Here is a 23,291-nt window from a genome sequence, read left to right on the forward strand (position 1 = left end):
TAAAATGTCTGTTCTTCTGTAGACAGCCGCCTCTCTGTTGTCTGTTTGCTGTGTGGCAGAATGTAGGTTGTGTATTAGATTGTAAGCTCCTGCGGGGAGCAGGGCCTCTACACATGTAGCTTGTGTTACCATGAAATGCTTTGTAGTGTTCATGTTAACACTGGCGACATCTGTATTGTACATTGCAGTGCAAGCTCTTAGGAGTGGGGTATTGTAGTGTACATTAGATTATAAGCTCTTCGGGGCAGACATGTAGTCATGTATTATATATCAGCCTGTAAGCTCCTAAGAGGAGGGCCTGTATTAGTAGATTGTATGATATATTAGAGTGTAAGCTCTGTGAGCAGGACATGTATGGTGAATATTAGCTTGTAAACTCTTAAGGGCAGGTCTCCCGAACCAGATAGAGTGTAAGCTCTAAGGAGCAGGACATGTACTGTATATAAGATGGATGTATATGTAATAATAATAGTTATTTCTATAGATCCAACATATTGTGCAGGGATAATGTCTCTCTCTTCCGTTACAGAATGACGTCTCCTGATCCTATATAATATATATACAGCTGTATGCAGCAGGCTAGTTGTGATCCAGGGAGATCAGATCCGATCGCCACTTGTGGGGTCAGGAAGGAATTTTTTCCCCCCTGATGTAGAATCTCCGGGGGGTTTCTTCGCCTTCCTCTGGATCTTTAGGTCCGGTGACTCTCAGATCAGGATAATAGTGGACGGGTGGGAATGACTGCGGCACGTTCTGTGGTCTCCACCAGGCCTGACCTGAGAGTCACTGGATCAACTGGTTATTAAAGGGCCGGTAATATTTCATTACAATGTTGCATATTGCTTTTTTTTTTGAATAAAGACTTTGAATTGATGTTGTTGTTGCTTCGTTCTTGTCTGCATTTCTATTCACTATACTGATCATGATCAGAGCGATCGCTGCCTCTCAGCTTAAGAATAAGTACAAGGAACTGGATTTGTATTATTAATAATAATAATAATAATTAATATTTTTAAGGTTTTTAGGGTTTTTACTTTCTACTTATGAATATTCTCATGTACAGAATAAAACTATTAGAAAACCATAATATGAGAAAACCATCAGACTACATACAGGTGGTTCCATGATTTCTTTAGAGGTGCACATCTTTAGAGGTGCAAAATCTACAACAGATCTTTAAGTTGGCGAAATCTACAACAGGTCTGTACTGGTATAGATTTTTACCATGGTAAATCAGGCACAAGATGAGGCCATGTCCCCACACTCGCACATATGGTAAGCAGGTAGCACATCGTAAAAAAGTCTACGATTTTTATGCAAACTGACTGGTTTGCGCATAAATCTGCAACTTTCTGCCGCTTTAGGCCAGGCTTGTGGTAGTACACTGGGGACACACAGAAGGGGTGGAGTGGGTGACAAATACAAACCTATGTACAAAACATTTGGGAACACTTACAGGGGGAAGGGCTGGGCTTGCATGTGTGGTGCATATCCCCCTTGTAGGTAGATACATGTCGCCTTGCAGCCAGGGATGTGCAGCACATGCTGAGGCCAGAAGGATGAGGCTGGTGGGAGGAGCCAGGGAAGGGCAGTCTTGGAGTGGTCACTGAAGACCAATCAGTGACACTTCTAGGGCCATGCACTGCTCTCCTTCTGTTCCCCAGCAGCATCACCAAGGCCCACCTTCTGTACAGAACACTGGGGAAAGGAAGGTGGGTGGAGTCAGGAGCAGTGGTGATTAGCATCAGGACATGAATGATAGCAATTTTCTCGGCGCCAAAAGGAAAAGTTTTTTTTTTTTTTTTACACCTGCACGTACCTCCTCAACTTGCGCCGCATAACCCTTCAGGTATGCGCACCACAGGTTGAGAACTACTGACATAAGACACAGTTTTCAAAACATATTAACATAGGCCTGCATACATGGAGAAAAAATTCATCTCTAATTCATCCATATCATGACCAGCCTGGGATGCTGCCATAACTCCAATGCATGTTTTGGGGCTTCATCAGGCCAGGTAGAAAAACATACTTAAATAATCCTATAAAATACTATCCTATTAATAATCATATAAAATAAATCCTATAAATGCTATAAGGGTGCCTTCACACGTATTGTATCGCAGCTCATTTCATGCTGCGATCCTGTGTCATTTCATTTACTATGGGTTTACATACTCACAGCAGATTTTTTTTAATTCCGCTGCGAGTATGTAAAGCCCCTTCCCACTTAACCCACCTCTTCCTGGCTAATACAGTGGTACCTTGGTTTACGAGTAACTTGGATTGAGAGCATTTTATAAGAAGAGCTGACAGTTTTTAGAAAATTGTGATTTCATGTAAGAGCATTGCTTTGGTTTAAGAGCTCCCTGTATAGGATGGGAGGGAGAGTGGGGTAGAGGCATGGTCTACATAGCGTGGTCTACGCACTGTACTCTGATTCAGGGCGTCTCTTCCACCTTATAAATCATAGCACATCCACTTCAGGCTGGGGCTTGTATCAGGGGGCAGTACTGTGGAGGTAATATCTTCATAGCTGTAACCCCTTTATGTGCCCACATCTGCCCTGGTCATTCCTTCATGCTTCTTGTAGTCTCTATTAGCCCTAGTGTTTCCCATCCTCTTCATTCCAGCTATAATCTGCCTGAACTCACACTCAGCTATACACACTGCTGCTATAATGTGCCTACACTTACACTTAGCTATACACACTGTAGCTGCTATAATCTGCCTGCACTTACACTCAGCCATTCACACTGCTGTATAGAAAAGTTTCTGTCACTGTCCTCCTGCACAGCTCTGTGATTCTCATTTCCTGATTGGTCCATGCTGAACACCCACCCCCCTTTCCCATTGCTGTCATGTGACCACACAGACCTCTGACAGCAGCCCTGCTACTCTATTCTATCTTCTATCTGTTCTATCCTGTATCTACAAACTGCTGCTGTTTTTCAGGTTTATGCACTTACTATACATTATACTCCATATGCTAATTGCTATACTGTACAGTAACTTATAGTATGACATATTCAGCTGTTTCTGAATGTTTGTTTCATTTGTTTTTTTTAAAAAATCATTATTTTTGGGGTGTGGAACCAATTGTCGGCATTTCAATGATTTCTTACGGGAAAATTTGCTTTGGTGTAAGAGTGATTTGGGTGATATGGGTGATTTGTATAACTTTTGGGGGGCAATACAAAACTTTAATAAAAAAAATTGCCAGACTTCTCCTTTAAGTGTCTGATAGGTAACTGACATGTATGGTATAAATTGTATAGTCTTGTTGCCATTGAAGGGAAAGGGTCGGGGCACACTTTTTGTTCAGGTACCCAGAGTATTGGTGATTTTCTGTGATCTGTAGCTGATCTTAGCAGAGAAAACATAAGAATATAATTTTTGTTCTTGGTTCACCTCAAGCTGACTTCACAATTCATTGGAAGAATGCAGTTATGTAAAGTCTTGGAAATACATTGATTTTGGATGCTTACAATTAATAAGGCACAATACCTGTGTTAAACATGTGCAAGTCATCTACAACTCGTCCATGAAAGATACCACCAAAAACAAAGACATTTTCACCAACAGTTGCCGCACTATGGCTTAAGGTCTGAGGAGCAGCTCCGGTTGGTTTTAATTTTTCCCAATTCAATGTACCTGAAACATACAGAAGCTGTTTAAACTTGTAGCCATAATCGAAGAAAAATTATGAATCTCTCTCTTGTGATTGACATAGCATATATATTAAAAACAGTCATTAATATAATTAAAGGGGCATTCTGGAAAATTGCTTTAATAATGGTATTTATTTATTGATTTAATATTTTATGTTGAATGGCAGCAGTAAGGCTGGGTTCACACTACGTTTTTCCTATTTGTTCCATATCCGTTTTTATTTGGTTACTTTTTACGGACAGACAATCGTAGTCAACCCTATTTTTGTGTATCTTAAAAAAAACGCATCCGTTTCGATACGCTTTTTTTTATATAATGGAAGTCAATTGAAAAACGGATCCAAACGGATGGCACACAATTGCATCCGTTTTTTCCATAAAGCGTATACGTTAAACGGATAGGAAAAACGCAGTGTGGACCCAGCCTTAGTGGTAAAAACTGTCCAAGCCCTGGATGCTGCCGTCCTGCTCAGATTCAACACTGCTGAAAACACAGTGCCACTAATACAGAGTACTCTTCAGAATACTCCTTTAATACATAATTTATGTATACCTATTCATTACAACACTCAAATTTATCTTCCAGAACAGAATACCCCCAGAATGCCAATAAATATCAATAAAAAAAGAAAGGACAGCCCCAGATATTTTGTGCATCATATAACCTAAACCAATATTTTAGGTTTCATTTAACTGGCAGGATTAGATATAGGAGAAAAAACAGATGTTGCTCCATCATGTAGAAACCTTAAAGGGGTTATCCAGTGCTAAAAAAACATGGCCACTTTCTTTCATAGACAACTCGACTCTTGTCTCCAGTTCAGGTGCAGTTTGAGCTCCATTCACTTCAATGGAACTGAACAGCAAAACCCCGCCCAAGCTGGAGACAAGAGTGGGGCTGTCTCTAGAAGAAAGTGGCCATGTTTTTGTAGCACTGGATAACCCCTTTAAGACAAAAGTATAAAACAAGTAAATACTGATGAGGTGTTCACCTATTGTGCTGGGAAGAACTTACAGTGACAGCAGATGGTGCTGCACTACCTTGGTCTAGACTTGTATACAATACTACAGCAAAGTGAAACCAAAATGGAAAGGCCGAAAAATCAGTGAGCACTGCTATCACCAAAGAACTTTATCAACATGAATGGCTGAAACGTTTTAGAGCCCTATTATATGAAGTGATAATCTGCCAATTTGGCAGATTATCGCTCTGTGTGTTATAAAGGCAATGGTCAGCCAATGACAATGATCATTGGCTGATGGTGCCTTTTGGTCCTATCCTAAAATCGTCGACCACTGACCGCGCATCACTAAATGCAATAACGATGTGTGGCCAATGGCTGATGAACTTGTAAAGAAAATAATAGAGTATATACATACCTGTCCACGCTCCCTAGTGCTTCTGCCTACTCCTAAGTATCTTCATGGCTTCTGCCCGTAGCTGAAATGACAGGACGCTCAGCCAATCGCAGGCCGAGACATGACAGTGCTATGGTCAGTGATTGGCTGAGTGGCCTGTTCATTTCAAAGACCGGCTGTGCAGCTCTTGCAGGCATAAGAGAGGAAGACATCGAGGAGTGTGGACAGGTAAGTATATATTTTACTATTGTGCACTAAGGCAAGGGCTGCAGATCGGCGCTTGTTTACTTTACTGATCGGGCTGTGTAATATGGTCCTTATCGGTCCTTAACAGCATTGCTCACATATGCTTTGGCTTTTTTTTTGGCTTAGCTCCGGTTTAGACATTAGCATACAGTATATTATTGCTACTGAACAAAAACAATACAAACCTTCCAATGCTTCTTACCATATTCAAATGAGTATATTCCTGGCAAACATTCAACAGCACCTTTGTCATCCTGACCTCCAAACAAAAAGATTTTCTTTTTCACAACACTGTGAAAAGATTAATAAAAGCATCAATGTTCTTAGTAAAAATCAAACTTTTGCCAGAAAGTAGTTTAGGGTGAAAAAACAACTCCATAAAAATGTTTTCCTTTAAAGGAGTAATTCTGAAAAAAAAAAAAAAAGCTTTTAAATCAACTGGTGCCAGAAAGTGCCAGAGATTTGTAATTTACTTCAACTAAAAAATATCAAGTATTCCAGTACTTAACAGCTGCTGGTTGTCCTGCAGGAAGTGGTGTATTGCTTCCAATCTGACACAGTGCTCACTGCTACCACCTCTGTCTGTGACAGGAGCAGTGCAGAGCAGTAGCCAATTCCCATAGAAAACCTCACCTACTTTCCACACTGGAAAGAATACACCACTTCCTGCAGGACAAAGAGCAGCTGATAAGTACTGGAAGACTTGAGATTTTTTTTTATAGAAGTACATTAAAAATCTCTAGCACTTTCTGGTACCAACTGATTTGAAAGTTGTTGTTTTTTGCTGAACTACCACTTTAAGGATACAAAATAACATTTTAAAAACATATACGTACTTTACTGTAGCACATAATAATTACTGAATTTAAAAGTATTTTGTGAAACTGTGGTGGTAGTTAATGCAAAAATCTGATGTTGTGCCCCAGGACAGGAGGACCTGTAATTTTTTTCCCCCAATGCTTACCATGACCCTTTAACAAATACCCCATCACTTTATTTGCTGAAAATGAAGATACATAGGGGGATAAGTTCTGCAGAGTGCACTGTACTAACCAGGGCTACATCCCCCCACTCCAAGAGCCCACAGCAGCTGCATGGTCTGCTTTTATGGTGGTTACGCCCATTCTATACCTGCCTGATTGACAGTCAGCTGGAAGCTGAGTCCCGGGCAGGTTTAGGTATGGGAGGTTGAGCAAGGGAACATGTCAGCCCTCAGCACTTCAGGAGCTTGGGTAAACCTTGTTGACATTTTGCACAGGAAAATAAAATAATTTTTTTATATTATGGAAGCACAGACTGTTATATAAAAGGTACCATGTGTCTCATTGGCCTAACGGCAATCTAGCAGTGTCAGCAGTTTGGAATGTGAACTGCAACTGACAGATTCCCTTTAATTACTAAATAAAATGTATTCAATTACAATACTTACAAAATGTCATGGCCTTCTCGAGGGCTTGGTATGTGGCCAGTCTGTGGGATTTTTTCCCATGTTACTTCATTGGGAGTAACTGTTAAAGACATTATGTGAATAAATTAAAACAAATGTATTTTGTGCAACTTATTATGTATTATTCCATATTACTGACTGCTCCTTTTGCTTTCGGTTGGTAATGTCTTAGGCTGTGTTCTCACATTTTTAGGTTACTGCATGTGGCCGAAATCACAGCCCCATGCAGTCACCAATAGCCACACAATGCTTATAATCCTATAATCCTAGTATAGGTGAAGAAGTTGGGACATGTTTTTGGTTGCATGCATTCCTCACAGTATGTGCAAGTAGTAAACTTTACCTTACTAGATTAACAACAAGCACAAAAAACATCAGAGAATCAGAGCACTTTTAATTCTTCAAGTATATTCTATTAATTCTTCAAGTATTCTATTAATTCTTCAAGTATAAGCAATAATTTGTATGCCAGTGATGAAGCAGGTGGATATACAGAGGTTCATCGACTATCAACACTTACAAAATAGTGTACTGTGATGCTATTGTGAGGCTTTTATGAAACATTCATGCAATCAGCTTGTTCATTCTATTCCCTACCCTGATAAAAATTCATTCCTTATACCCAGGGCATCTATAGTAAGAACTGAGAAGGTAAGCAATAAATAGGCTGGGAATACAATAGTGTAACGTTTAACCCTATTGTACTCTTGGTAGAAATAATATTATTCAGTGTTTTGGAAAACTATCTGTAATTTCTCATTTTACATGCTACGCTTGTTCAGATTTTATTCTTTTATATTTCAATTCTATACCGATTAATTTAAAAGTGGAAAACAATATTAGAGTACACTGAACAAAAGAGTTGGCATTAGTCCCAGCTTTGGCAAATATTTTCTGCAAAGGAACATGTAGCTATACTTTGAAGATGACAATTTTCAAAAGTTCTGTGGTTTATATTTTGTTAAGAGGCTTTCCATTGCAGTATGTTTGATGAAACCATATAAAAGGGTCCGCATTTATCAAAAGTGGTGCCATATTAGCCAATGTCTAAGTTACAGTTTGTCTATAATATTTATATAAATGTAATAAAGAAGGCACATGTGGTCCTACCTATGATGCAATAAATCTCTGTCACAAATGTGTTTCCATCTCATATAGTGATGGCATACCACTAGGATAAGCCATCTGTTCATGATTGGTAGCGGAATGACCTCTGAAGAGGCCACAGTGGTTATTTAGAACAGTGATTCCTTCAGAGTCTGAGGCTATATTCCCATTGTAAGATTTTATTGGGAAGGGGCGTCCGACTATTGATTATGACGGCCACAAATAATGATCAGGATCACTAGACGGCTGCCTTTCCCTGCTTAAAAGGGTAGTGCGGCGCTAAACATTTATTCACAAAAAACACACATTACAAAGTTATACAACTTTGTAATGTGTGTTATGTAAGTGAATGGCCCCCTTCCCCGTGTTCCCCCACCACCACGGAAGTGTGGTGCATTATACTCACCGCATTACTGTCGACCCCCGGCTGCCATCTTGGGACAATGACGACATCTTCGGGAGGCCAGCCAAACTGCTCCAGCCGTCCCTCATTCCGGCCCCCCTCTGCCGTGTCATCAGCTGCTCAGCCGCGATTGGCTGAGCACAGTTATGCTCAGCCATTCACAGCTGATGACGCGGCAAAGGGGGGCTGGAGCTGTTCGGCCGTCCTCGTGAAGATGTCGTCATTGTCCCAAGATGGCTGCCGGGGGTCGACAGTAATGTGGTGAGTATAATGCACCACACTTCCGGGGGTGGGGGGTGGGGGGGGGAACATGGGGAAGGGGGCCATCCACTTACATAACACACATTACAGAGTTGTATAACTTTGTAATGTGTGTTATTTTGTGAATAAATGTTTAGCGCTGCACTGCCCCTTTAATGACAGCATGGTTCCATAGTCGGAACATAATGCCACGTTCACACAGCGTATGACATCGGCCATTCTGTGACCCGGCCGTGAAGTTTATCCCAGGCAGTACTGCAGTACTGGGCGGATAAACTTAATTTCTGAATTGGGATGAGTCCAGAGCCGCACTCTCCATTGTGTGCACGGTCAGGGTTGTGCAGCCGCTATTCAATGAATAGCGGCCGTACAAAACTGACATGTCAGTTTTCATTGCGGCCGCTTGCAATCCCGGCCAGAGCGTAAACTATGTGTATACACGGCCGGAATGTCATTCATTGTCAATGCAATATATATTTTTAATTAATCATGGTCGTTGTTGCAAATTGCAACAACGGCCTTGATTAATTAAAAAAAAAAAAATGTTGTGTGAATGTGACTTTAAAGGGGTTATCCAGCGCTACAAAAACATGGCCATTTTCCCTCTACTGTTGTCTCCAGATTGGGTGGGGTTTTGAAACTCAGTTCCATTGAAGTAAATGGAGCTTAATTGCAAACCGCACCTGAACTGGAGACAACAGTAGGGGGAAAAGTGGCCATGTTTTTGTAGTGCTGGATAACCCCTTTAATCTGCAAAACAGCGCCCAGAAACCAGTTGTACAGGGAACTGCCCATCCACTTCACTAACTCCAAACATCCAGTACAGTACCCAGCCACCCATCAGATTGCAGCCTCTAGTGCTGAAAAGATTTTTTTGTGTAGCTTACACCACAAACAGTGTCAGACAGGTGTCAAATCAAATAGTAAATTCTACAGCCTAATATGAAAATGCCATGCCACCAACCCTTTAGAGAACAAACCTCTAAACATGAAGCAGAGAGACAAACTTTGAAGCTTAAGAGGACGGAAATATTGAAAGTTGCAATAGAAAATCCCCCCCCCATGTGTTACTTCCCCATTATACAGCAAAAGCAAATGGGCTCAGGGTAAAACAGTTAGGCTACGTTCACACAGTCAAAATGACACAAGTTTTTATTGGATGGCCGTCATTTGTGCTGATTGGGCTCCCAGAATGGCTGCACGCACCTGACAGCAGGCTCTTTGGTGGTGTCAGGGGCTCCATGCTCCGCGGGCTTCATGTCCAGTGAAATGCATTTTAATACCACACGGAAGGCAGGGGGAGAGTTGTGAACTAGTCATCTGGGCTGTGACTAGTCACGGCTCCTTGTCCTGTCAGCACGCTCTGCGGGGTGATTAACAGGCAAGGAGACAGCGGCCCAGACATTTATAGTTTATTCTATAATTATTTTTGTGTTTCACATTTATATATTCTATGTCATTAAGAGGAAAAAAAATCTTACTTGAAAGCATGTAAAAGTCATTCAAATACACTGGCTCCTCGTCCTGTCAACAGAAAAATCAATGCATTAATTGTAAAAAAAAATAAAAAATAAAAAAATTCCAGTTACAATAATACTACCAATAATATTTCTTTTAAGAACCTACATGATATTAACATGTGGATTTTTAACCCCTGGATTTTGGCATTTTTCATCAGCGGAGCTTTCAGAGCTGGACTTGACAAAGAAGAGCTGAACACAGTAAGGGCCCTATCACACGGAGCGATCATCGGCCGCATCAGCCCAATTCAGGTGATTATTGCTTTGTGTAATGCTGTGTTTACACGAAGCGATAATTCGCCCAATCAATCGTTTAGCAATTTTTCAAGCAGCGATTTGGTTTTTATCAGCATTTAGACGAATAAATCGTTAGAAAATTCATAAGAAAAATCGTTTTTAAGATCGCTTAAGCCCATCTGTCACAAAGCGATCTGCGAATTTTTAGCGAACGACGAACGATGATTTGAGAACATGTTGAAAGATCAAAATGAACGATTTCTTACTCGTCGCTTGATCGTTTGCTGTATTTACACGGAACGATTATCGCTCAAATGTGATCGTTATTGTGAAAATTTAAACGATAATCGTTCCGTGTAAACGCAGCATTTCAGAGACAATGATCAGCGAATGAAACGATCATCAGCTGATCGTTTCTTTAGGCCCTAACCTCAAATTATCAGGCACCTACCGCGTTTCGCTGCCTACAATAGCCCTGCGCAACCGGTGGCTGATGATTCAACAAGCAGTTAACATTACCAGTACACGTTCCCGGCCTCCGTCTGCGCTCTGCATGCTTTTTCCCTGGTTCCAAGTGCTGCAGCTTCAGTGCGGTCCCAGCCAGTGATGGGCTGAGAGGCCTGTCAGCTTTGACGAGCTGTTTTGAAGCTGCAGCATGCGGGATCAGGGAAGAAGCATGCGCATGTTATCGACCATCTTCTGGACATCCTTTACTTTACTGTCACACATGCTATATGGGGTTAGTATAAAGTATATGGGGCTATCCTGAACGTTCATCGACAGATGATGTCAGTAGTGATAGGGGTTAAGTATGATGGAAAATCAGTGACCAACCTCTTTGTTCTGGGAGAGACAAGCCACAGTAAAAGCTCTCTGGCTGCAGTTTAACCCTCCCATCTGGAGCGGATTGGGGTGAGATAGGAGAGATAACTGACAGCTGAATGATCCTTCGGCAATCAGTTATTGAATGGCCACTTTACATGGGGAGATGTGCGGCTGACCATGCATGATTTTTCAGCAGGTATGTCAGTTGATCGCTAGCTTTATTACACAGAGCAATATTGGCCTGGCCAATAATCACCCTGTTTAATAGGGCCCTTAGTCATTTGGTTTACTCCACCTGTGTAAATGCCTATGGTGTCACAGTAAATAAAGTATTATTTTACTTGCAGTAAATATAAAGCAGTGAATATGTTGTGCATGGTACTTTGAAAATCTAAAGTAACATTATAAAGGCAATACAAGGTAACACATTAGTGCTGATAGAAGAGGGCACTTACCATGGTTTTGTTATTGGTGCAGCCTCCAAACACAAATGCAATATTGCCTGCGACTGCCAAAGCGTGGCCATACCTACATTTAGTATAATAACAAATTCAAGTTTACAAATTTATTTGTTTATTTGACTGTGAATGTGGCTATTGAAACGTGTAGATTACATTTATACACTTATAACATGATTCAATTCAAATATATTTTTATCACGTTTCAGTGCCACTTCTGTTCTCTTCACCATGCTGTCTGTTCATTTTCTAGTATCCCAGAGTGCAGTTGGGCCTAGGATGGCATCCGTAGTACTATGTACTTCTTTAACCTATTCTATGTATTCTCTGTACCAGTGTTACTGGCTGGCTGAGAATGGTATACTAATTGTCTCACATACACCTACCGTAAACTTTTAGGCAACAGTGTCACCTGTACTGGAAGTGGTAGGAGTTTCTAGTTGGTCAGGTGCATTTTACACACTTAGGAAAGGGTCAGGACTCCAACTAATATTGGGAACCCTCCGCCCAGGAGCCTGAGCAAATAAGCTTTAGTACACATGACAGAAGTGGAGATAACTTGGCCTCCATATTGTCTCTTTCTGACTTTGAGGGTTCAGGTTCAAAGGACCTATCCTATTTCCAGGAACCTTTTCCGTTTGCTTCCGGCCTGGCCTACATACTCAGAAAGCTCCCAAGCTGAAAGACAGGAAAAGACTAAAGTCCCAATTGGAAAAAAAAACAGGATGACAGCACCCCAGTGCTCCACAGGTTGTGATGCATTTTGGGTGCAGGCAACATTGCACCACTTCCCTCCTCATCCCCCTGTTGTCTGGTTCCTCTCACAAACATCAAGCTAGCCCACTATGTCTTGTAATCCTACGGGACAGTAGTATTAGTGGTTGTCCCCAGGAGTAAGGAAGGCCCACATCATCAACCACCACAACCATCAAGTCACAGATACAGGCCTCCTAAAACGTTTACAGGTTCCCCTAGAAGAGAAAGAGAAAAAGGGAAGCACAACTGAGAAGTCGGCCCCTGTGGAAGCCCTCAGGCCCACTAGAGACTGTGACAAGTCAGTTAGAAAGGTTGTGCCGCACTACAAGGCCTGGCCATCCCACAGGTAACAACACCGCTCTCATCCTACAACTCAGTAACAACCCCTTGTTCCAGAGTATTGTACACACAGGAGAGAGGCCGAATCACCTACAGCCCTCACTACTACTACTACTACTACCACCACCACCACCACCATCATCCTCTCCATCTACCATTCCCTCTCACACACTCCAGCCTTCTGCAATTTCATTACTTCTAACTGCATCTACATAACATGTCTGGTACCAGTGGACACACATACCCAATACCTTAGACACACCGCCTGTATCATCTAGCACATGGGCGGCCGAGTAATTGCAGCTATAATGCAGGTCAGTCAATAAGTATCAGCTCACTAAAAAATTGGCTTCTTCTGACCAGCACCGAACACAATAGGTAGAAGTTTAGAAGGAATGAAAAGAACCTGTATATAACAGAAATGTCCAGATACTAGAGCAATTTTACCCAGCTTGGGCCCAGACTATTGTGGGTCTTCAGGACCACAAACACAATCTTTAACAGCTATAACTACAATGTGTATGTATATATATATATATATATATATATATATATATATGTATTTGATGTACATAATTTTACTCTCCTAATTTGAAAAAATTGCTTTTAGTAAAGCCTTCCTTGATATATCTAATAACATAGCATTACATGTGTATTTTAGGATAATTGGGTCAGAACTAGCGCATTATAGCAATGATTAATGGGGACAATAGCATAGGCTTTAAGGATCTGATGGTTAACCAGTTTAAATTATTGTGATAATATTTTAATTATTGGACACTTTCCCATGTTACTTGAAACTCTTTCAATAATACACCAATATTCCGCACTTTGCATCTAGCTATATATCCACACAACTCCGTGGAAGCTGTGGCCTGTCCGGGCATCCTGAGATTGAGAATTGCACATCAGCTGTGAGTGTTTTATAGTGCCTGTACTACAAAGAATAAAGACACTGCTATATTCTTCTAAGGAGGAGCTGAAGTGTATGGAGATACAAATAACAAGTACAGAGCAAGTGGTGAGTAACCACGGTTTACCACACATACTGTGTATATACTTGAAAATCTTTAACATAACAACCTGTCAGTTTCTTAGAGACAAGTTTACAACAGGAAGTTGCTCAATTTACATTGTGTAAGGGCTAAGAAATCAGAAGACACAGCTGAAATACAACCTAGGAGCTAATTTCAATAAAGACCAAATCGACTTCATAAAGAGTGGTAACATAGTAGTTTAAAGTCACTCTTAGTCTCTGTTCACACAATCTAAAAGTGGCGGAAATCCGTGGTGGAATCCTGCCAGTCTCTATGTCATACTGGGAGTCTATGGGAGGCTTGCGCGCTTCCTCTCTCCACGCTAAAGAATTAACAAGTCAATTCTTCAGCGTTAAAAGAGAAGGTACGCAAGCCTCCCATAGACTCCCAGTATGACACGGAGGCCGCCGGGATTCCACGGCGGAGAATTCCGCCGCAAAATTCTGCCAGTTTTACTCCGTGTGAACCGAGCTTAAACATAAAAGAAACACTATTCTTTTAGTAAACTGGTAAGCCCTCAGTGACCCACTGATATAGCCTATGGCTAAAGGCCCTATTCCACAGGCCGACTGACAGGCTGCTGCCGCTATTCCATGCGGCAACAGCGAGCGGGTGAGTCTCGGGGGGGGGGGGGGGGTCGCGGGGAGCTGCGGGAGGGCTGCCCGGGGGATCGCTGATCGTCCAGGCAGCCCATAAAATATAGCAGCATCTGCTGCCGACGCTCCTATTCCACGGAGCGACGGCAGCAAATCGTTGCTGTATCAGTTGTTTGTCTTTCAACATGTTTGTCTTTCAACATGAACGATGTCGGCTGATCGTTGCTGTCAATTCCACAGGGCGATTATTGGTCCGTAACGGCTGATATCGACCAAAAATCGTTACATGGAATAGGGCTTTAATTCCTTATTATGATCAGGTATATTTTGTAGCATATGTCTGGCTAAGGTTGATGTTCTGCTTATGATGACTCCAAGGCACAATGTCTAAAACATGGTGGCTTGTGGGGTTAGGATGGCCATACACATAAGATAGGAGTAGAGTGATGATTAAAAACTGTTAAATTGCACATGTATAATTATAAAAGTATCTATAGGTTATTTGCCAATTTGCAACTCTGAACCGATAACAGTCTTTTTTTTACAGGTGCTAAAGTGGTGTGAAGTGTGATAATGGTCCCAGCGAAATACAAAGCATACCCTATACATATAATACATATTCAAATATGTTCAGACTTCTGTGGAAATGACTACAATTCCAGGGTGACCCCACTCTGCTATCAAGGAATACACCATCCACCATCTAGTGGGGGTTGCCATTTTGGAAAATTGCTGCATAATGTTTTGTCACTTAGCCCAAAATGTCAAAATTAGTGTGGGATCTGTGGAAAAAATAATAAATATCTTCATATGCATAATGGATGGATGATCCCAACCAAAAATAAAAAAATTTTCAGTGCTATGTAATTCTCTAGAGTTGTGCCTATATTTCTGCACTCATATCTATTTTTTTTATTGACTGACTAAGATTTTCTACTCCAGAAGGCGCCGCCGTCTCTCTTCTTCTAGTTCATATGCATAGGGTATATACTCGCTAGGTTGCTCAGCTGCTTACACTTTTTGCAAAGCTGGAAAGAGTTGAATGCTCCCAGGCTCTATTGGTGATGTGCCATGGAAACCAGGAAGATAATCACATACGAAGAAAACTGGGTCCATCAATATGATTCGGAGACTAAAATCCAGTCCACGTAATGGAAGCATTATGTCTCACTGATTCCAAAGAATACATGTGCCCTACCGTCAGCAGGCAAGGTCATGCTCACAGTCTTTTGAGACCAGCATGGAGTGGTCTTAATAGATTTTCTAGCCCATGATTACTGGAGCATACTATGCTACACTGCTGCGTAAATTGTGGGAGGCCATCAAAACCAAAAGACATGGCATGATCACTAAAGATGTCCGTCTTCTGCAGGACAATGCCCCAATTCACAACTGACATGTTGCCCAAATGAAAACACCCTGCTGCGGCTTTGAAATTCTACCACATCCCCCATCTTCACCCAACCTTGCACAATTTGACCTCCACCTTGTCAGGAATGTGCAGTAGCCTGGTGTGAACTGGGCCTGGTGTTTGCTTTTGTGTGCCACACCCGATTGCTTCTCAGCTTCCGGCAATGCAGGAGTTAAGCTGAGAAGCTGCTGAACTTAATAATGTACCTGTGTTGTCTGTGTGATTGACGGGTTCCTCTGCCTGTCTGCAACTTGGAAGATCAGAGCGCTGGTCCAATGGGGATCCGGACCGGGCTCTTGGTCAGCATAAAAAAAAGCTCTGGCTATTAGATTAACGCCTTGATCCCAGTTTCGCCCTGTCTATTCCTGTGCTCCCCGTCCTAACTCCCTCTGCTTGCTCGTCTGTGTTACCTGACCTCTGGCTTTGACTTTTGACTATCTGACTGCTACTTGTTTTGTACTGCGCTGCCTGTTTGGTTTTGACCCTGCCTGTTTGACTATCCTATTTTTTGTTAGTCCGTCTGTCTTGTTCTGTGTTTCACGTACTCAGTATAGGGAACGTCTTCGTGGTTGTCCACGGCTGCCTAGGGCCGATTTAGGCAAGTAGGTAGGAAAAGTTGGTGGGTTCAGCATCAGGGCTCACTGCCTCCCCTGTCCTGACACACCTCTTTTGAAAAATGAAAGCATTTTTTAGTAAAATTAAAGCATTTTTTTATTGATGATAGAAGTCACAATGTGGCTTTTGAAGAAACCTGTTGACTTCTACAAGTAAGGTAAGTAAGGTTTAGAGTATCATAAAGAGATGGGAGAAGAGTGTGTCCCTAGGTGGCACCTATGTAGAGAAGGACTAAAAACTTTGCCAAGTTTTGTTGCTCTCAGTCCACAGGAAGTGGGTCAGGGGAAATCTTTAAAGAACTCCTCTCATGTGAGATTCTGAACTGACAAGCTCTGGCATATTAAGGCACTTCTCCTCGAACAACATCGCATCAATCAACATCAATCCAGACTAATGTTTAGCAAAAATGGCCTTGTGGATGCATTTTCAAATATAAATACCAATAGAAGAACAACTGAACCTCTAATATATTACAACATATAGATTTTATTGTTAAAATTACAATACAATGACAAAATAATAGATAGATAGATCTATTATTTTGTCATTGTATTGTAATTTTAACAATAAAATCTATATGTTGTAATATATTAGAGGTTCAGTTGTTCTTCTATTGGTATTTAGCTTGCTACTAGAACCCGAAGTTCGTAACCTTATACCCATCCCCCATACATTAGAGCAGTACTGGTAGCGTCTTGTATGGTGGAGTTCTACAGACTTTATATATGTGTTATTGCATTTTCAAATATGTGGATAGCATTCTGAATCTTGCGTACAGCTCTGGTTTCTGTTAAAGGGGTTGGCCACTTTATAGTAGAATTGTTTTGTGTGTAGTATAAATAAGCGTATTCAAATTCAGCAGTTTCCTATGTACCTCATAGAGCTAAATTAAGATTTTTTTTTTTTAAGTTTTCCTGCTCTGTGGTATTTCAGTCCATAAAATGGCTGACATGGAGGAGCATGTGACCATGCCCCCTGCCTCCAGTGTCCTCCATAGACATATACAGGCTCAGTGGTGGACACTGGGGGGTGGGGTATGGTCACATGCTCTTCCATGTCGGTCATCTTATGGACCAAAGCACCACAGAGCAGGACAGCACAGCCTGGAAGAGGGAAACCTAATTTTAGTTCTATGAGGTACACAGGGAGCCGCAGTCAGTATATACAGTGAGTACACTTACTAATACTGTACACTGAACAATTTTACTATAAAGTGGCAAACCCAAATAAATTAGGGGAGGGCATTTTCTCAAAAAACTCATATCTCAATACCAGAAAGCTACTGCACATTGAAATGGATGAGCTGGCAATGTGGGAGCAAAGGAGGTAAGTGGATTTAATTTTTTTCATGCACCACATCTCTGGGCATTCTGAAAAAAGGGATCCAGGCCGGACTACCCCTATCTCTTATACAGCCAGTAGCTATTAAAAGTGTCCAAAGGGCAATTTTGCACAAGGCACAGTGAAGCCTAAGGATGGCATTTGTTGCCCATAGCAACTAATCAGAGCTCAACTTTTATTTTATAAGAGCTCATGAATAATTAAAAACTGAGCTCTGATTGGTTGCTATGGGCAATTCCTTTTTTTTTTTTAAGGTCACGTGTACTGTGTATTAGGAATGAGTCTGACTTTTTAAGGTGGTACATTCCAGAGAACTGTTGCAGCTTGGGTAATGTCCTGGAGATGGGAGTGAGAAGGAAGTGGGAATTATGGAAGATGTTAGTGGCAACTCATTGGCAGATTGTAGAGCATAGAAAAGGTGGTAGTCAGAGATGAGGCAGGAAATCTAGAGAGGAGCAGCACTCTGGAGAGCTTTGTGGGTAAGCAAGATACGTTTATATTGTATTCTGTGCTGAATGGGTCGCAAATAATGGCCGTAAATAATGTCCATGATTGCTATTTGCTATTCCTATTGTACCGGCCGGATGATCTCTCTGGCCGCAGAGCTCTGATGCGGGCGCATCAGCGTGCGCCTGCATCAGAGCTTCCCCCCTGCGCACAATGAAGCAAGTGACTGGAGCCGCTCGCTTCATAGTGTGAACTGACAGGATTTCCTACGGCCGCAATTCATTGAATTGCAGCCACAGAAAACTGACATGTCAGTTATTTCCGGCCCCGTACGGGATCCCGGCCGGAGCGCATACGATGTGTATACGCTCCGGCCGGGATCTCATTGAAAGTAAGGCATTGTTCCACTGCACCAAAAGTACGTCCGTTGTCGCATCGGCAACAATGGCCGTACTTTTACGTAGTACATAGCCTAAGGCTGGAAACCTCTGAACCAAGCCAGATCATTGAGCAGGTAATGTATGTTCTGGCCGGCGGAGGGTTAACAGGGCAAAATAACGGCCATTGTTTGATGATGACGGCCATAAATTATTTTCAACAACATTGTCCGTTATTTTGCAGAAAAAAATAAAAAATAAATGGGAAAAGTGATAAGGAGTTTTTCTTCTTTACAGAGTACTATATTCTTTTTTTTGTTTTGTTTAAAGTGCATTGAATTTTAGCAAGTAATTAATTGGACATTACCCCCCCTAAGCTATATGTGAAACAACCTTTACCACATACCTGAGTGTAAAAACATCACAACATAATAACACATCATTCCTAATGTATATTGTCTACATTGTTTTTTATACACATCTTCTACAGAGCTATAAGGCAGCATTGTCTTATGTCCTGTCTTCACAATATACAATGGCATTTTAATAATTATAGGACAAATAATAATAGATATCATTTCCATTAAACATACCGGGGTCTTGGTGCATCTCCAAGGACGTTGCTTTGTACCCAATGCCCACTTGCCAAAGCCATGTTTTTCAAGCTTAAAAAAATTAGATAAGCATCATGTAAGTACAATTTAAATAATTTAGTGTGATTATTAATATTACTATGATTCTAGATTACTACGATGATACTAGATTACTATGCTTTTATACCTACCTAGCACGACTTGCTTCACTTACCAGGCGTGAACCGTCAATGTCCCCAGCACAAGCTTTAACTGACTACTTGATAAACAGCTCTACAAGCTACTTGGAGTAAACAATCTTATCAAACGTATAGAGGACTGACGACTGACCTGGAGCATTGATGAATGGTTTATTTTACTTGGCACTTGTTGCCATGGATCAGAACAAACAAAGACAACCAGTAAAGTATGAAATTTGCATGAACAGTTTCCTGCTAACAGGAGGAACACATGGCAGGTAATGCTGATATGCTATACTCTTTGTTTCAGCGAGTTCAGGAGATCAGATCACTGTGTGCCAGGTGTGGAAAAATGAGTCTCACATACGCAGATCAGCCATAACAATAAAACCAACTGTCTTCTATTCAGTGATGGAATTAACTGTACCTTTGGCTATGTGTTCTGAGAAAAAAATATGTCAATCAACTTATGTCAAACTATTATTACAACTGTGACAACAACCTCTTTCCTGGTTCCTCTCTTGCCTAAGGGCCAGTTCACACGGAGTGAAATCGGGGGAATTTTGCGGCACTGTTTCTCTATGGGAGGGCTCTTGAGCCTCTGCTTCCGTCGCTCTCTGCTCAAAGAATTGATATGTCAATTCTTTGAGCGGACAGCTGCGGAGTGCGGAAGCCTGCCAGCCCTCTCATAGAGAAACAGTGTCACACTGAGGCAGCGGAATTCTGATGATTTGGTATAGCTTGGTTTACCCCTTGCCTGAGAGTGAGGTCATGTCTCAAGCTCCTATTCCACGGGCCGACGGAGAGGAGCAAACGAGCGCTATCAGTGCTCGTTTGTTCCTCGTTGCCCGATCGCTGCCACTGCTATCACATGCGGCGGCAGCAGCGAGCAGGTGAGTTCGGGAGGGGCCGCAGGGAGCTGCCCAGGTGATCGCTAGATCGTCCGGGCAGCCCATAGAGGATAGCGGCAATCTGCTGCCACTGCTCCTATTCCACGAAGCGACGGCAGCAGATCGCTGCAGTCACAGTCGCTTGTTTTTCAACATGATTGACAAACAGACGACATGAACGATCAGCCGACGTGAACGATGTCGGATGATTGTTGCCTACTATTCCATGGGACGCTTTTTGGCCGTAACGGCCGATAATTGTTCCATGGAGTAGGGCCTTAAGTATATAGACAACCTGAACTGAGGTTTATGCACAAGTCTCCTTTACCTGCATACCTGTTTTTTTTTACCTTAAGCCGTCCTGTCGGATTGGCAATCTGTAGATACAATCTGCTATGGCGATCAAAATGTTTCTTTTACACCATTATGATACCAATAAAAACTAGAGATCATGGCTAGAGATGAGCGAACCTCAAGCATGCTCGAGTCGATCCGAACCCGAACTTTCGGCATTTGATTAGCGGTGGCTGCTGAACTTGGATAAAGCCCTAAGGCTATGTGGAAAACATGGATATAGTCATTGGCTGTATCCATGTTTTCCAGACAACCTTAGAGCTTTATCCAAGTTCAGCAGCCCCCGCTAATCAAATACAGAACTTCGGGTTCGGATCGACTCGAACCCGAACCCGGTTCGCTCATCTCTAATCATGGTGTAAAAAAATGACACCCCAACCAGCCCTGTAGGTGGAAAAATAAAAACATTATGGCTCTTAGAAGGCGAGGAGGCAACACTGTTTTATTGTGACCTGGACATCTGTGCATTAATGACCTTGGTCGAGACCAAAAAGAACGAAGATGTATAGGGAACAATAAAAAGCTAAAGATACACCTAAAAACTTAAAAAATGAAGGCAATTCATGTGTATCAATAGATTATGGATCCTGTTCACATACAGAGAAAAAGGGGTGAGGTCCCGTATCCTTGGAACAAATAAGAATAAAATCACTAAATAGTAGGCAAAAAATAAGCAAAAGAATCAATTGAAAAGCCAGAACACACCTAGTCTGAGACTTCATCACTGAAAATTACTCAATTGAGGTCAAGCCTGTTGGGGTGGCCTCCAGGCAAGAATTAACGCATACTTATGGCCCTATTCGACGGAACGATTATCGTTCGTTTTCGGACGATATCGACCGCTACGGACGATAATCGTTCCGTGGAATAGAGTGCAACGATCAGCCGACATCGTTCATGTCGGCTGATCGTTGCAGTCGCTTGTTTTTCAACATGTTGAAAAACAAGCGACTGATATAGCAGCGATCTGCTGCCGTCGCTCCGTTGAATAGGAGCATCGGCAGCAGACGCTGCTATATCCTATGGGCTGCCCGGACGATCAGCGATCCTCCGAGCAGCCCCCCCGCAGCTCCCCGCCGCCCCTCCCGCACTCACCCGCTCGCTGCAGCCGCGTTGAATAGCGGCGGCAGCGAGCGGCGAACGAGGAGCAAACGAGCGCTAATAGCGCTCGTTTGCTCCTCTAAAACGACCCGTGGAATAGGGCCATTAGTGGTAGAAGATACCAAAGAGGCAAATCAACCAGACAAAGGAAACAAGAACCAGAGAGGAAAGAAGCGAGGCCCCAACCAAACCCAATGGACATTTCCTGTGTAGCTTCTTCCATCTGGTCACAATGTTCACATGCAAGGGCTATGCTCCAATCTTTTCAGAAACTATTAGCCCCGATTGGAAAATACTTGGAGGGAGATTTATCAAAGTGTGTAAAATAGAATCTGGTGTAAACTGCCTATAGTAACCAATCACAGCTCAGCTTTTATTTTACCAGATCAAAAAGCCGAGCTGCAATTGGTTGCTCTTTCTTTTTTACCCCCAAGTATTTTTGCAGTTTCTCTTTTACATACTTTAATAAATGTGGGCTATCAAATCTAATGTAACTACTGATAAAAGTTCCAACCATCTGATGATTGTGTGACTATCGGGTGCTTCTATTCCCTATCTGGAATGCAGAGCCATAGGGCATAAGTGGAAATGGAGCCCTATGGAATTTCCGGCACAGCGATAGGGCTTTATTATAATTCCGTCAACTGCTACTTTTGACGGAGACGATTTCGAAGTAACTATTTTTTTTTATAACGATCAGCGTTTAGACAGAACAATATATCGTACGGAAAAATTGTTTTGCAGTTGTTTTGCGATCGCTTAAGCCTATCTAACACATTGGTTAAATCGGTGAATGACTGTTTACACGGAATGATCTGCGAATTTTTTGCGAACAACCAATGACGATTTGAGAACATGTTCAAAGATCAAAATAAACGATTTCTCGCCCGTCACTTGATCGTTCACTGCGCTTACACGTACGATTATCATTCGAATTTGATCGTTATCGTGCAAATTCGCGCGATAATCATTCTGTGTAAACGCAGAATTACACTTTACAACAGACTGACTTCAGATCTCTGGACTCCCAATCGTCTATTTTCCTGTCACTTCTCACCATACCCCAGTGTTATTACTTGTGGTTATCTTGACATCCATGTAACGTCCTTTCAGCTTGTAGTTCCTTAAATCATTTCATCTGTAACGCGTCTGATGAATACTTTGTCGTTTCAGACACAAAAGTATTTACCAACAAATAGGAGCTGCTGAAGACAGCTGTACTTGGCTCTTTCTGCAGCTCCCATAGAGAATGAATGGAGCTGAGGTGCACACACTCCCACTGCTCCACTCTAGTGGGAGACTTCTCAATGTGGGAATAACCTGTTATTGGGATATGATACTACCCAGTCAATACTGGACCCACACTGTGCCTGTGCTTTTCAGTGGCACCCTTATTGCAGGCTGTTTCTGTCATACTGACTCTGTTGTACGCTGGCGCTGTCACTAGTCAGCAAGTCTTTGGTACAGGGTACGGTAGTTGGCAACATAACGGAGTTGCTGAGAGAGGGTCATTTTTAGGGGAGGTGATTGACTAAAAAGAATATTGACTGGAGAAGAAAGTGACACGTAGTAGACACGATATAGTATGCCGAAAAAAACTATATTTATTGGTGCAATCAATATTTACTGTAGAGTCTCCCTCAAAGGAGAACTATCAGCAGGTTAGAGGAATCTAACCCACTGATAGCCTTCTATAGCGCCAGGGATGTTGAGGAGGAAGG

General features: G+C 42.0%; 1 protein-coding gene across 3 annotated transcripts in view; it reads right to left on the minus strand.

Moving 5' to 3' along the window:
* The window catches only part of LOC138787090 (rab9 effector protein with kelch motifs-like), a 55,283-nt gene extending 32,223 nt beyond the window's left edge, over nt 1-23,060 (minus strand). The window contains exons 1-7 of one of the 3 annotated variants that reach the window (XM_069964226.1): nt 22,647-23,060; nt 19,047-19,118; nt 11,532-11,604; nt 9,976-10,018; nt 6,706-6,784; nt 5,479-5,567; nt 3,508-3,654 (exon numbers count right to left, since the gene is read on the minus strand). In XM_069964226.1, the coding sequence (XP_069820327.1) occupies nt 3,508-3,654; nt 5,479-5,567; nt 6,706-6,784; nt 9,976-10,018; nt 11,532-11,604; nt 19,047-19,108 (493 nt within the window). In that variant the 5' untranslated portion in view covers nt 19,109-19,118; nt 22,647-23,060. Of the gene's footprint in view, nt 1-3,507; nt 3,655-5,478; nt 5,568-6,705; nt 6,785-9,975; nt 10,019-11,531; nt 11,605-19,046; nt 19,119-19,237; nt 19,488-22,646 lie in introns of those variants that run through there. The other 2 variants (XM_069964225.1, XM_069964224.1) reach the window with 2 other exon arrangements.
* Nucleotides 23,061-23,291: the final 231 nt, after the last annotated feature.

The sequence above is a fragment of the Dendropsophus ebraccatus genome, chromosome 3 (genome assembly GCF_027789765.1).
Source record: "Dendropsophus ebraccatus isolate aDenEbr1 chromosome 3, aDenEbr1.pat, whole genome shotgun sequence".
Taxonomy (NCBI): Eukaryota; Metazoa; Chordata; class Amphibia; order Anura; family Hylidae; genus Dendropsophus; species Dendropsophus ebraccatus.